We start from the raw sequence: 14301 nt of genomic DNA on the forward strand, positions 1-14301 counted from the left end.
TCATTTCCATTTTAAGCAACTGTTGCTTAAACTAATCTTTTTTTGCACTTTTATTTATACCAATTTATTAAATTGAATTCAAATTTTAAAACAATCTTTTTTTTTCAATGTGTGAAGTGTTTGCAACAAATGTTCCTATTCTCCTATGGCTTTGCAGTGACATAAACACCTGCATTTAGTGTAATGTAACCTTTAACACATCTTAACAATGTGTGTGTCTCCTCTGCTGCCCCTTTACAGGATATATTTCTGTAATCCTTCCAGATTTTGTTTACTGTATGCTTCCTGTTCATCTGTTTTTGTACATGGATGAAAGTGTTCAGCTTGAGAGAGCACTATTTTTTGCTTTTATAGCTCTGCTGACAATGGTTACAAGAACCGGCTGAACTGTGTACAGCCAAAAGCAGGAGTGTAGTACCCCATGCAAAGACCTGAGCTAAACCCCAACACAGTCTTTCTCTGCTGGACTACCAGTGCTTTGTCTGGTCTGTTGTGAAAAGCTCTGCTCCACTGGGTTCTGGCCTGTAGTGCTGTTTGAGAGCATGTTTATAATAAGAGCTCTGTTTACTGTTATGTGATACATACTTTAGCCTGCTGAGGGGCTAAAGCCGATGAGAGACTGTTAGTATGGGCCGGGGGGCTGCACAGGCCTGGGGTCTACACTGGAGATGAGGAGGTTCATAAATGATTAAGATACAATTTGTAGGCTTTTTTGTAGGTCCGAAATACACTAGGGAGCAGCTGAGAAAGGAAATGAGTATGAACAAACACATGTAGAGATCTATTAATGGTTCTATTCTAGATCTAGAGATCTATTAATGGTTCTATTCTATTCTATTCTATTCTATTCTATTCTATTCTATTCTGCTGTTCCTTTAAATGAGTTGCAGTTAATATCTTTGGTACAGTTAGAGAATTAACTCTTCTCTTTTGTTTTCTGCAGGTAAAGATGAGCCCAACATCTACACTTGCACAACCTGTAAGCAGCCATTCAGCAGTGCCTGGTTTCTGCTGCAACATGCCCAGAACACTCATGGCTTCCGCATCTACCTTGAGAGTGAGCGTGGAAGTCCGCTCACGCCCCGTGTGGGAGCTCCTTCGGGAATGAGTGCAGATTGCTCCTCTCAGCCCCCCTTGCATGGCATCCATCTCCCAGAGGGAAGCCCATTTAACCTTCTTCGGATAGCCAACTCTGGACGCGATGGACCCCCTCTCAGAGAGGGCCGATTTCCCCCTACGCCGCCTCTTTTTAGCCCTCCACCCCGCCATCACTTGGACCCTCATCGCATGGAGCACCTGAGCCCGGAGGATCTGGCTTTGGCCACCCACCACCCGAGTGCCTTCGACAGGGTGCTGCGCCTCAACCCCATACCAATGGATCCCCCAGCTATGGACTTCTCTCGTAGGTTGAGGGAACTGGCTGGTAACACCTCAGGGTCATCTCCTCCTCTCTCACCCAACAGGCCCAGCCCTATGCAAAGGCTACTACAACCATTCCAGTCAGGAACTAACCCACCCTTTCTCTCCACCCCTCCTCTACCTTCCATGCAGTCCCCCTCTGGCTCCCAGTCCACCCCGACCCCTCTTACGCAACAGCCCAACACGCCCATGAAGAGCAAGTCTTGTGAGTTCTGTGGGAAGACCTTCAAGTTCCAGAGCAATTTAATTGTGCATCGACGCAGTCACACGGGTGAGAAACCCTACAAGTGCCACCTGTGCGACCATGCCTGTACGCAGGCCAGCAAGCTAAAGCGGCACATGAAGACACACATGAACAAGTCATCGCCGATGACTGTCAAGTCTGACGATGGCTTGTCCACAGCCAGCTCCCCTGAGCCTGGAACCAGCGACTTGGTGGGTAGTGCCAGTAATGCCCTCAAGTCTGTGGTAGCCAAATTCAAAAGTGAAAATGATCGTCTGATTCCAGAGAATGGAGAGGAAGAAGAGGAAGAGGAAGAGGAAGAAGAAGAGGAGGAAGAGGAAGAGGAAGAGGAGGAAGGTGAGGAGGAGGAGCTGGAGAGAGATGGAGGTAGAAACAACTACCACTTCAGCCTCAACCTCAAAGCTGCACGGCACCACGAGAACAACGGCGGACGTCTGGGTGGGGGCGAGGACGGGATCCCGCGCTCACTGCCTGAGGTTATGCAGGGTATGGGCTTGGCAGCCAGCATGCAGCACTACAGTGAGGCGTTTCATCAACACAAGCGAGGAGCCCTAAACTCTGACAGTGATGCACATAGGGACATGTGTGATGAGGACTCGGCTCTGGAATCAGACAGAGTGGACGAGGGCTGTGGCCCAGCTATCAATGGTCGAGGCTCATCCCCCAGTGAGTCTGCCTCTGTTGGTTTGTCCAAGAAGCTCCTACTGGGCAGTCCCAGCTCACCTAGTCCTTTCTCCAAACGAATCAAGCTGGAGAAGGACTTTGACCTCTCCACCCCTACAATCCCCAACACTGAGAATGTCTATTCCCAGTGGTTGGCTGGCTATGCTGCCTCTCGGCAGCTGAAGGACCCCTTTCTGAATTTCGGGGACTCCAGACAATCGCCTTTCGCCTCGTCTTCAGAGCACTCCTCAGAGAATGGAAGCTTGCGCTTCTCTACACCACCAGGGGACCTGGATGGTGGCATCTCGGGCCGCAGCGGGACTGGTAGTGGTGGCAGCACACCACACCTTGGGGGTCCTGGCCGGCCCAGCTCAAAAGATGGCCGACGCAGTGACACCTGCGAGTACTGTGGCAAAGTATTCAAAAACTGCAGCAATCTGACAGTGCACCGCCGGAGCCACACGGGTGAGAGGCCTTATAAGTGTGAGCTCTGCAATTATGCCTGCGCTCAGAGCAGCAAGCTAACACGGCACATGAAAACGCACGGGCAAGTGGGCAAGGACGTTTACAAATGTGAAATCTGTCACATGCCTTTTAGTGTGTACAGCACCCTTGAGAAACACATGAAAAAATGGCACAGTGACCGTGCATTGAACAACGAAATTAAAACTGAGTAGCGGTGCAGTGTGATGGCTCACTTGCCCGTTAACAGAGAATAACACCCCACTCCCACCCTCATCCTTGTAGATTTCCCTGTTTTGCTAGTCCAGTGGCGGCTAAGACAACTTGCTTGGCACCACCAGCACACCCTTTTCATTTACCGTTGAATGCATGATCTGTATCGGGGCAATACTATTGCATTGACGCAAACTTGGAGCCTTTCTCTTGTGCAATAATTTACATGTTGTGTACTTTTTCTTTCCCATTTTGGAAAATTTGACAGCATGCATGATATATTTTGGCTAATTTTAAAAATAAATTGTCCCTGGTTGGTTAGTTGTTTAGTAAATGTGTTGCTGTTTTATTGTTCATTATTTTGATTTTTTTTTCTTTTTTTTCTTTTTTTAAGATCAAAAAAAAAAAAAAGAAAAGAAAAGAAAAAAACAACCATGCTGCATACATTCTGTAATACATATCATGTACAGTTTTGTGTTGTAACATGGAGGATTACAGGCTATCACTTAACCCTCTTTGGATGGACTGGATATATCGCACTTAAACTAATCTTTCAAAAAGATGTTCTGTCCATATAGGGTTAAAATATACTAATTGGGCCCCAATCACAGAATAAAAGTAATGACAGCCTTTGAATTTCTTAAAAAGGAAACAACATTAAGATTTGAATTTGTACTATCATTTGGTAAAAGAAACAAAAAGAGTGCCTTGGATATCTTGAAATTGCATTGGTTAATCTCATCTGCTGTTATTCTGGAGTCTCAGCTGGATAATATATAAGGATCGATCGGATCCTCAGAAGGTTCTTGCATCAAGTACCTGACAGCTATAGTCAACATTGACTTAGTAAAATAGTAATAATCAAAAAGCTAAGGAAATTTCTAGTTAATCATCATTAGGTACCTATGTAAAACGTATCCCTCCATTGTGGTTTATGTCCTGGGCATGGCACATGCAGTATATGGTGTGGGATTTAGCCTTCTTTACTTTGTCTATCTGAAGGTACTGTACTTGACGGTACTAGTTTTCAGTCCACAATCATTTGACTTTTCTGTTTGTTCAAGTCTTTTCTTCAGTAGCACAAGATTTTGATGTTTATTTTATGACCATTGTTAGTGTGAACAACCATGGCGAAGGAACACCTAAGGGCATTTGGAGCAAACTAATGTAATGTACACTTGAGAATTGGTTATTAAGAAAGCATTGAAATATTTGCAGCTGTCAGTGATGATTAACCATGAATTGCCTACAGGTCTGAGTCAAAATCTTATTTCTTTATTATTGCCTATGTCTGAGCTCCCTAAAAGACTAAATGAACCTGAAAGACTGACTGAGCGAGAGAGAGACAGAGAGGGAAAACCATACACTTCACTTTTGTTCCTTTGTTTTATATGAGTTTCAAAAATAGTGTGGTATAAGTTGACATTCAAAGGAGACTCTTTTTCATTGTTGCATTATGACATTGATGACTTTAGACAACGTTTTTTGGTGTTTAGACGGCACTTGAACTCTGCCCTTCTTTTTATATTAAACATGCTATTTGGAGGTATAGTAGCTGAATATAAATTAAGATTGCTTGCTTGTTGGACAACGAAGTGCACTGTTAAAGTTTCCCTGTTTACAGGTATTCACGAGAGGGAAAACTTCCTATTGAATCAAACATGGTGTCATTATTTAATGTAAAAAAGCCAACTCCTCCTCTCACCTCATGAAGATAAAGCCCAACTCTGATATATTATTGTGTCAAAGCACACAGTGCTTGACAAAGAATGGACAATTGAAACTTGCTGCTTTCACTGCAAGAACTTTTTTTGTACAAATCTTTTTTTAAGTATGAAAATAAAATGACTTTTTTAAAAAGTAACATTTCATTATCTTAGGGGAAACTGTATTTAAGTTTGTTGTTTCTCTTTTCCTCTTTGACTTGGTGGTGTTCAAGACTTGATCACAATATATATATAATGGGAAAAATCTGTGATTTTTTTTCATTCTTTTCTTTCTTCTTTTTTTCATCTTGGTTCTTCACAGCTCTTCAGGTCAAAATTGCATTGGGGAAAGGTTTAAGACTATATATAAAATATATAATAGAGAAACTTAAATATAGGAAAATGCACATCATGTCAGTTCCTATGCTAAAACACATTTATGGTCTACTTTCTTCTGTATTTCTAGAATGGTATTTGAATTAAATGTTCACCTAGTGTAGGTACTACAGTATTTATATTGAGGCTTGTATTTTTAACTGTTGCTTGTTCTCTCAAAAGGTATTATTGTACCTTTTTTGGTAGTGGAAAAAACAACAAGCTGCCACGGTATATTTTTTTAATTTGGCAGGATAATATAGTGCAAATTATTTGTATGTTTAAAAAAAGAAAATGGGGGAAAAAAATCAAATTAAAAAAATGAAAGTATGTGGCATTGTACAAAGGAGGCCATTCAATGGTTTCCCCGAGGAGTCTTTTGAGAATGTCCACACTAGCTAAAACAGGTGGTTGTACATATCTTTTTTCTGTTCTTTTTTTTAAAAATCTCCTTTGCTGCCATTCTGTATGCAGTACAGCAAGCTAATGTTGGGTTGTTCTGTAGTGTGCTTCTGTCTTTTCACCCATCTCACCTGAATACATTCCAGCATCTTGAAAAAAAGCTAAGGTCATATGCAGTAAGCAATAGGGCTGTAATAGGGATGTACAAAAAAATCATTCAAATAAATGAATTCAAATAATCAATGTTTTGCAGGTGTTTTTATTTTTCATTGCCAAATATTAAATGGTGCTTTATATTTAGATTGGGATGACTTTCATATGCAAAGCATATTTAAAAATGAAATGGAACTAAAGGAGCAGCCCACTTAAGTTCATACTCTTTTGTAAATGGCAAATGCGGAATATTTTGTTATCAGCCTTTTCTATTCCTGTTATGAGAGCTGTTTGTTGTAACTTGAACTTGAACTTTATCTTTTTCAATGGGAGTCACTATTTATTATTGCTTAAATACTCCGTTCAAAACGGAGACATAGAATGGATTATTTTTTGTTCGTTTGTTTTAATTTTTCTTTTTTTTCTTTTTCTTCTTCTTCTTTTTTTTTTAAAGAAAGAAAAGAATGACCAAAGGTCATTGACAGACTTGCTTTTTTGTTGTTTTTTTTTCTGGTCTATGTTGAGTTTTATTGGAGAAACCACTGTCGCTGTTTTCTGGCAGTTGTCTACATTATCCTGTTCACCAACCATTTTTTTGTCCCTTTATTGAAAACAATTAATAAAAAAATAAAAAAAAATGAAAGTATATACCCGTGTCTGGTGGCAAAGATTTCTCTCTACATTTTTGTAGAGTACACTTTTATTTATTTATTTATTTTTGTCAAGGACACACACACACACACACACACACACACACACACACACACACACACACACACACACACACACACACACACACACACACACTTAAACAACTCAAAGTATTCTTACTAAAGCCATGACGGTGTTTAACTCTCATTTGCTTGAACTCCACTGGGTGTGTGCATGTCAAATAATTAGGACCGTCATCCTGAGCAGCTCTGGACTCGTGGCACCTTTCCACCTTTCCCCTCCCCTGTTCCATTACCCACTACTGTGTGTTCATGTGGTTCAGCAATGCAGTGTTTAGCCCAGCATGGGCGGAGTAGGGCCTTCAGGCTGCTCTGCAAATCTCTGGGGTCATGTGACCAAGTGACTTACCTTAAAAAAGTGTTACCCTTACCTGTTCTATAGGTCAGAAAAAACAGCTTAGCAGATTTACCACATATGCAGATGGAATCTCCAAAAATGTTGCCTACATTCACCAGTTCAGCATTAGCTAAATGAACAGAAACTTTTTTAGCAGAATAAATTCTTGACCACAAACTGAGTGTTGTTTATAATGATGCACACTCAATTTTTTCTCCTTTGTCTGTTTCTTTAAGATTCCTCTTCAAACACAAGAAAGAAATAGCCACTTGTGTTTAGAGAAGTCTATTGTGTTTTGGCAGGTGGGAAAGACGCAAAACTTCAACCCCTCCCTTACCCAATCATTCCCATTTTATTCATCTGGCTCTTGAAGACAACATGTCACTCTACTCAAACATGCTTTAAGACAATCACTGACTTTTCTCTCTCATGACTGAGAAACGAGTGCTCATTTTAAAACATGCACTGAAATTCCCTCTTTTTTTCCTTTAATGTTGATTTTTGAGAGAATCATTTAACTCACACTCATGTCTCACATAAATGCCTTCTTTCTTATGTGGAACAATTTTCAAAAAAAAAAAAAAACAAAAAAAAAAACTTTTTGGATTAACTATTCCTGTCATGGCCTGTTTAATAGCAACCAATACATCAATTTATTTTTGAAATTCATGGCCTGTCAAAAATTAAACTAGCAACCAATACATCAATTTATAAACAGACAACAAATCACAGTATCTCCAAATATTCTTCTTTTCCCCTTTTCCCAATGTTTTGTAGTTCAGAATTCTCCAGCCATTTGGAAAATGTGAGTCTCAAAGCACTAAGGTGCATGGTTTGTTTAAGTTTTGTGTCTGTGTGGACTTGGCTGTGCAAATTGGGTCTCCTGATCAAAAGTTCCTTGTGTTCATGGTCCACTGGCAGACATTCTGCTCTGGTCTGTTGAGCATGGGGTTGCCAAGCGGACTGTACCACTGTCTAAACAGAGGTTGACTCAGTTGTTTAAACGTTACACGTTGTCAACTTTATAGTTGGTTTGAGAGCTTGTGGTACTGCTAGACACGAATGCCCTTCTTGTGTGTTGAACTAGCTTTGCATCATTTCCTTTACTCCAGCTTGGCTTTGCTCTATTAATTGTGTGGTGTGAGGTGAGTGGGCACAAAGTAAGTGCACCTTAATGGACAATGACCACCTCGCACCCACTCTCAAAGTATGTGGCAGTTAACCAAGGCAAGATTTACAGCACATCATCTGAATGTAAACTATACTCTCACTCTCTTCACATGGCAATTTACACACAGATAAAACCTCCACACCAATTTGATCTCAATGAGAGACAAAAGAATAGAGGTGATTCTTTACCCTTGGTCAAAAGGGCTTGGTTAAGAGGTTATGGTGACTAGATTAGGGCTCAAACGTCACACCAAGCTCAACCTTTGACACTGACAGGCCTGCCCAAAGGTTTGTGGGGTCAATTGGTCAAGTGTCATTTTATCCTTATTCCAGTGAGCCACATCTAACATGTTTTTCTTCTCTCTCTCTCTCTCTCTCTCGCTCTCTCACTCTGTCTCACTTTCTTTAACGGCAGGCTGTCAGGCTCCTGGAGTCATTAGAAATGGACACCTGCTTGCTGAATGGGGGTCGAGCAATGCCACAAGAACTTGTATGCTGACTCCAATCTCATTAAAGGTGGAATCAGTCTCTTCATTGTTGTTTTCCCCCTCAAGCACAGGACAACAGAAAGATAGTTAGGAGCAACCATGTGTGTTCTATGATTAGATTTGTGAGGGATAATTAATCACAAATGGTGCAGGGGAGAAAAATATACATACACACACACACACAAACACACACACAACCACACACAAAATCTCAAACAGCAGCAGCACCATCATTTGAATATGTTAGTGCTTTAATAAGCTAACTGATTGATCCCAGGTGAACACTTTGTTGTGGAGATTGCAATGCCCTTTAGGTTTGAATAAACAGAGCCCGCAGCCCACACTGAGCCCTGTTTGGAGATAACAGCCTGTTTGAATGAGGCATGTTGAATTCTGAGAAGCTGTGTCATTCGAACTGTCCGTAAGTATGTCACATATGGACTCTCTCTCTTTTTCTCTCCAGTGGTGTGAGGCCCTGGAGAGACGTGTCATTTTTAGAACACACTGTATATACAGTGAATACCTTCTGTGAGCATTAATGAAGATTTTAGTTTCACATATTTAAAAGACGAATGAGAAATGACTTTTATTAAGTTGTCACTTAGCCCAATAAAACCTGAGTCGCACACTACTTTCAAAGAGGCCAATAGGTTAGCCATCTGCTTGAACAAACCGAGTGCAGACTTTTTCCACATTTTCTGTGCAGATTTTTTGGGAAAAATCAATGGATTTCTGTGAAATGGAATTAAATATAGTAAAATGTGTTAATCTACTGAGAGTATTATCCAATTTTAATGACTTTTGATATATGTAGATATACATTTACTTGAAAAGCAAAACTGCATAAGATATTAAATCTGACTGACTGACTGAAGGGAATAAATAAAATAAATGTTAACATTTTTATTGAACAAGACAAAATACTGATTAAAATCATATTATTAATATTATTATCATTATAAAAAAATCATTTATTTCACCATTGGTAACTTGTTTCCCACATATATATATTTTATTATGCAAAAACTAATAATTTATTAAACAAACAAATGCTGTACATCTTGTGGCAGTAAAACTTTTAAAAAAATACTTGTTTCCAGTTTTCTGGAAATCCATGGACACAGATTTCATGTGGTCATGATCATCTATTGACTAAAGTAATAAAAGAACACTTTATGTTCACAAACACACACACACCTCAAGCCTTGAACCACAGACATTAGATGCTGGAGTTTAGTGTTTGGTGACTTATCCAAGTCCCCTGCCCTTGCATGGCCAACAGAGTGAGTGTGTCATTACCATACATCTATCAGTGTCTTCCTGTGTGTGTGTGTGTGTGTGTGCTGTGTGTGTGTGTGTGTGTGTGTGTGTGTGTGTGTGCATGCGTGTGTGTGTATGCCTCTCTCTCTTGTCCTCTTTTAGCAGCCTGGGTCATGTTGGACGAATGGCTGGCCTTGTTCTTACCCTGGCTGTTTGCTGAGCTGGGAAGACTAAAGTCTATAGATAGACAAGAGACTTGGAATGCAAGGTGTGGACAACCAAGATAAAGTTAACACTGTGTGTACTGAAGGGAAGGGTGTGTGTGTGTGAATGGTCTGGAGTGTAAAGGTCAGAGAGTCAAGTTCACTCCCTAAGGAAAAACATTTCTGGTTTATAAGTGTGTGCACAGTATTGTATCTAGATTAACTGGCCAATAATCTGTTTTCCAGTATCTGAGTACTTGTCTGTGGTGACAGTCTGTAGTTTCTCACACATCCACATATACAACTTTGACGCTCTTCTCCTCTCCACAGGGCATCTGGTGCAGGCCTTAATCCCAAAGTAGCCTGATGGTTGAGAGCAAGTGAGTGTGTCCAGGCAGACTGGAGCTTATCTGCTGGAGAAAAAAAAAGCCTGTCCGTGCTTGCTGTTAACACGTCTCGTTCCTGCTCAACTCTGGGAGCTGTGCAGGGTGACCTGGGTTAATTGCAGCTGCAGAGATGAACAGCCTGGGTCACCTTCGCTACGAAAGAGATGGGGAAAAAATGAGGTAATCATAGAGGACGGCTGAAGCTGAACTGCAGAGATTTTTTCAGGACAGTTTCTAATGGCTGGTAGAGGACTTTAGAGGGGAGGAGAGGACGAGACAGGTGTGAAAAGGAGGCATTGCTTACAACTGGTATTAACTGAGCTCAGGTGATTAAAAGTGTTCAGTCCTAAATAGAGATGTAAACGGAGTCCAAAACCACATTCATATGTTTCACACTTTACAATTTCTGGAGAAAACTACAGCCATTTTTTAGTTTTGTTTTTTTCATTGTTTGACTGTATACATGTATTACTTTCTCCTTCTTTACCCAGTCAAGTGTTTCATTAATAGCCATTGATATCTTTTCTTTTGGTAAACAAAGTCTAATGTAAATGCAGCTATAGAGAGGGAGTTGAAATTATTCCATAAAAATAAGAATTGTCCATTTTGATTTCATGGTGACTTTAAAAGAAAAACGTCTGATCAGTAAATTCAGAAAAGTAGATAAAATACTACCTTGTCCATCTTGTTTGATCATTTGTGGTCTAATAATATGGGCTGGAGAAGAACAGTGTGGCCAGATTTGAGGCTGTGTTTTGTCTAGTGGTCCTACTGTTTTGTGTTAAAGTGACCCGAGCGCACTCTGTCTGACGCTTAAGACTGTTTTGACACTCGCTCACGTTTGTATCCCTGGAGTCACACACATAGGCACACAGAGAAATGCGTCAGGAACACAGTAAACATTTTTCATGTGTTGTAAGCGATTTCAAAAGGCCATTCCATCTTCATTTTACAACTTCATGGTCTCCCTGGTATGTTCTCCATGCTGTTTCCTTCTGTCTAAGGCACAGCTCTTGCTCTTTCGCCCAGTCTTAAAACATTTGGTTTAGATTGTATTTTGTTTATGCTTTTTAGTTGTGTGTTAGGCATGGCTATTGTTCTTTCGCCCAGGCCCACAAGAAAGGAAATGTCTTGCATATCTGAATCCAAGAGGAGGGTCGTGCAGCTCCTCCTTCTGAGTCCTGTGCTGAGATTGGCCACTGTTGCAGCATGGCAAATGTAAAAACGTGAATCTTTTCATTTCATTTTTTTTTAGCTTTTTTTATCTTATCTGTTGTCAAAATATGTAATTAGATTAATATTTTGTAAAAATAAATAAATAAAAGTAAAGTAAATATGCTGTAATTTAGGTGATTATTTTATTCAAAGTGATTTAAAGTATTCTTATAACAGTGACAGTCCTTCTGGAGCAACTTTTTCTCTCTTTTTTCTTTTTTATGATAAAAAAGTAGTTTAAAAATTAGTGGTTATTTTATCTGCTTTTGGAGATTAAATATACACTGCCATTTAGAAGTTTGGGGTCAGAAAGACTTTTAAGGAAAACAAAAAACAAAAACATTTAAGAGCAAGGATGCATTGATCATAATTTACAGCAAACAGTTCTTTTGAACTTCATATTCATCAAATAATCCTGAAACATTTTTTATCACAGTTTACACAAAATATAAATAAAATAATAATTTAATTAGTTATTTTAAATTGTTATACATTTTCATAATACAACTGTTTTTACTGTATTTCTGATATATACAAAAATAAGCCTTGTGGTGATCATAAAAGACCTTTCTCAAATTTTTGGGTGGTAGTGTACAAAAAAATCTTTATGGCTATTTGCCAGCACACAATATCTGTAAACAAACAGATTAAATGCAAGATCAAGTCTGGTCCTATTCATTTGATCCTGTCCACCACAAGTCAGCATAAAAAGATGCTTACCTCACTTCCTCTATCTGTTCCACCTTCCTCATGCTGACATGTGAACTTGTGAAAAGACCTTACATTAACCTGTCTGGTAATGACTAAACAACACATTGCATCTTAATTTCTGAAACTTGACTCTGTAGACTTCAGTTTATGAAGTGAGTGGATGAGGTTTGCTCTCTGTCTTCTCGCCCTCCTGCGTGAGGGATTTTCTGTTTACACACCCACACTGTGACTATTGGGCCATCAGGGCCGAATTAATTTGAGTGATCAATAATTTCTTCATCAACATTTTCATTTCCTTCCTCTGCTGGAATGGTGGGGGCCCATTAGTTGTGGTGTCTTCAGCATGGTGTGTGTGTGTGTGTTTGAACAGCGATGACATGGCCAAGGTCGGGCAGCCAGTGGCCAACTAGAGATCACGCTCTGAGAGGTGAGAGATATTTATTTCTGTGAAGACCCTCTCATACAGCCTGTTATTGAACGAACACACACACACACACACACACACCTCATACAGCCTGTTATTGCGCACTCACACAACGCACACGCACGCACACACACACACACACGTACACACGTTTGTTTTTGAGAAAAGTGGAGACATCCCATAGGCGTAATAGTTTTTATAATGTACAAACTGTATATTCTATCGCCCTACACCAACCCTACACCTACACCTACCCCTTACAGGAAACTTTATGCATTTTTACTTTCTCAAAAAAAATCATTCTGTATGTTTTATAAGCGTTTTGAAAAATGGGGACATGGGTTATGTCCTCATAAGTCACCCTCTCCTTGTGATACCTGTGTCATACACATGTCATTATACAAAGTTGTGTCCTGATATGTCACGAACACACACACACACGCACGCTGGGTCTGAGGGACACACACACACACACACACACACACACACACACACACACACACAAACACACCAAAGTTTATGTTGTCCAAGACTTTTTCAACTCTGCTTAAAGTGATAGTTCCAAACCTGTATGACTTTCTTTCTTCTTTTTGTTTTGTTTTGAAAACAGTGTTGTTGTTGTTGTTGTTTAAGTCCCTCTTGACTTACACTGAATGAACCAAAACAGTTGAAACATTCTTAATTTTTTTCTTCCAAAAAATGCTGTGGTTGCCAGAAGCATAAGGTATTTTTAAATAAAAAAATAAAATAAATCAATGGTATTTTTAAAATAAAATATATATAAATGTAAATGTATAAAAAAAAAATACTTTTTTGGGGGTGAGAAACAATGACAAAATTGTTCACTTTTGAGTGAACAATCACTGTAATGTGTTTGTGTGTGTTTTGTTCATGTATACAACACATGATCAAGTGTGTGTGCACTTTCTGACCTCTGTGCTCAGCCCCACAAATCAGTATTTGGAATAACTGATCATATCAGTGGTCCCGTCTTCTTGGAATGCCGTGGATGGCCACAGGTGCCCATTACTTATCATGCTAAATGATCCAGGTCAGCTCGGTCAACATTCCGGAATTCTCTGAGACAAGACAACCCTGGAAAAGGGGGCAAGATCCCCCTCTAAATTTCTCCTTCTCAAATGGGCTATCATTTATAAGAAACTGAGCTTCTGTGTTGAAATAATGGATGTTTATGACCATCAGATTCGAGCAGATTCCAATGTACTACTCCTACAGGGCCCACTAATGTGTGCCACTTACCTACCCGGCAAGTGGCATTAGTGCACTGGCCCTCCATTTCCCAGCAGTGCACATGGAGCCTCGCTTGCTCAGAACTCAGTTCTTTTGAAGGCTTGTTCAACTTACAGTAGGTAAGTCTTTTAGGTCATCTACTTCTGTAAATTTTTTAACTTTTTTTTCCGATGGGTTACAAGTTCTAATTATAAGGATGTGTGTGGAGAATCTTTTCTTCCTTTCTTTTCGTCTCTCTCTTTCTCTCACATTATCAAGCCAACTCTGTTACTGAGAACAGGCCCAGATTCCGGGCCCTTGAGATGAGCTGTACTACTTTAAATTGCCTACACAAACCCATCTCTTTTTGACACCTAGTAGCTGTCTGTAGCCCATTACTGACTGTATTTCTGATAACTCAGCTTTATGTAAATGATAAAAAATTCTACTCAAACAACTGAGCCTAAGCGCCACCCTCTTAGTTACTGTTGCTAACACAGACAAGCTTT

At 39.9% G+C, this 14301-nt stretch overlaps 1 protein-coding gene across 2 annotated transcripts in view; it reads left to right on the plus strand.

Moving 5' to 3' along the window:
• The window catches only part of LOC109078940 (B-cell lymphoma/leukemia 11A-like), a 57958-nt gene extending 52290 nt beyond the window's left edge, over positions 1-5668 (plus strand). For both annotated transcript variants that reach the window (XM_042768953.1, XM_042768954.1), the window contains exon 3: positions 944-5668. In XM_042768953.1, the coding sequence (XP_042624887.1) occupies positions 944-3003 (2060 nt within the window). In that variant the 3' untranslated portion in view covers positions 3004-5668. The remainder of the gene's footprint in view (positions 1-943) is intronic.
• The last annotated feature ends 8633 nt before the right edge of the window (positions 5669-14301 follow it).

Source organism: Cyprinus carpio, chromosome A13 (genome assembly GCF_018340385.1).
Source record: "Cyprinus carpio isolate SPL01 chromosome A13, ASM1834038v1, whole genome shotgun sequence".
NCBI classification, from domain to species: domain Eukaryota; kingdom Metazoa; phylum Chordata; class Actinopteri; order Cypriniformes; family Cyprinidae; genus Cyprinus; species Cyprinus carpio.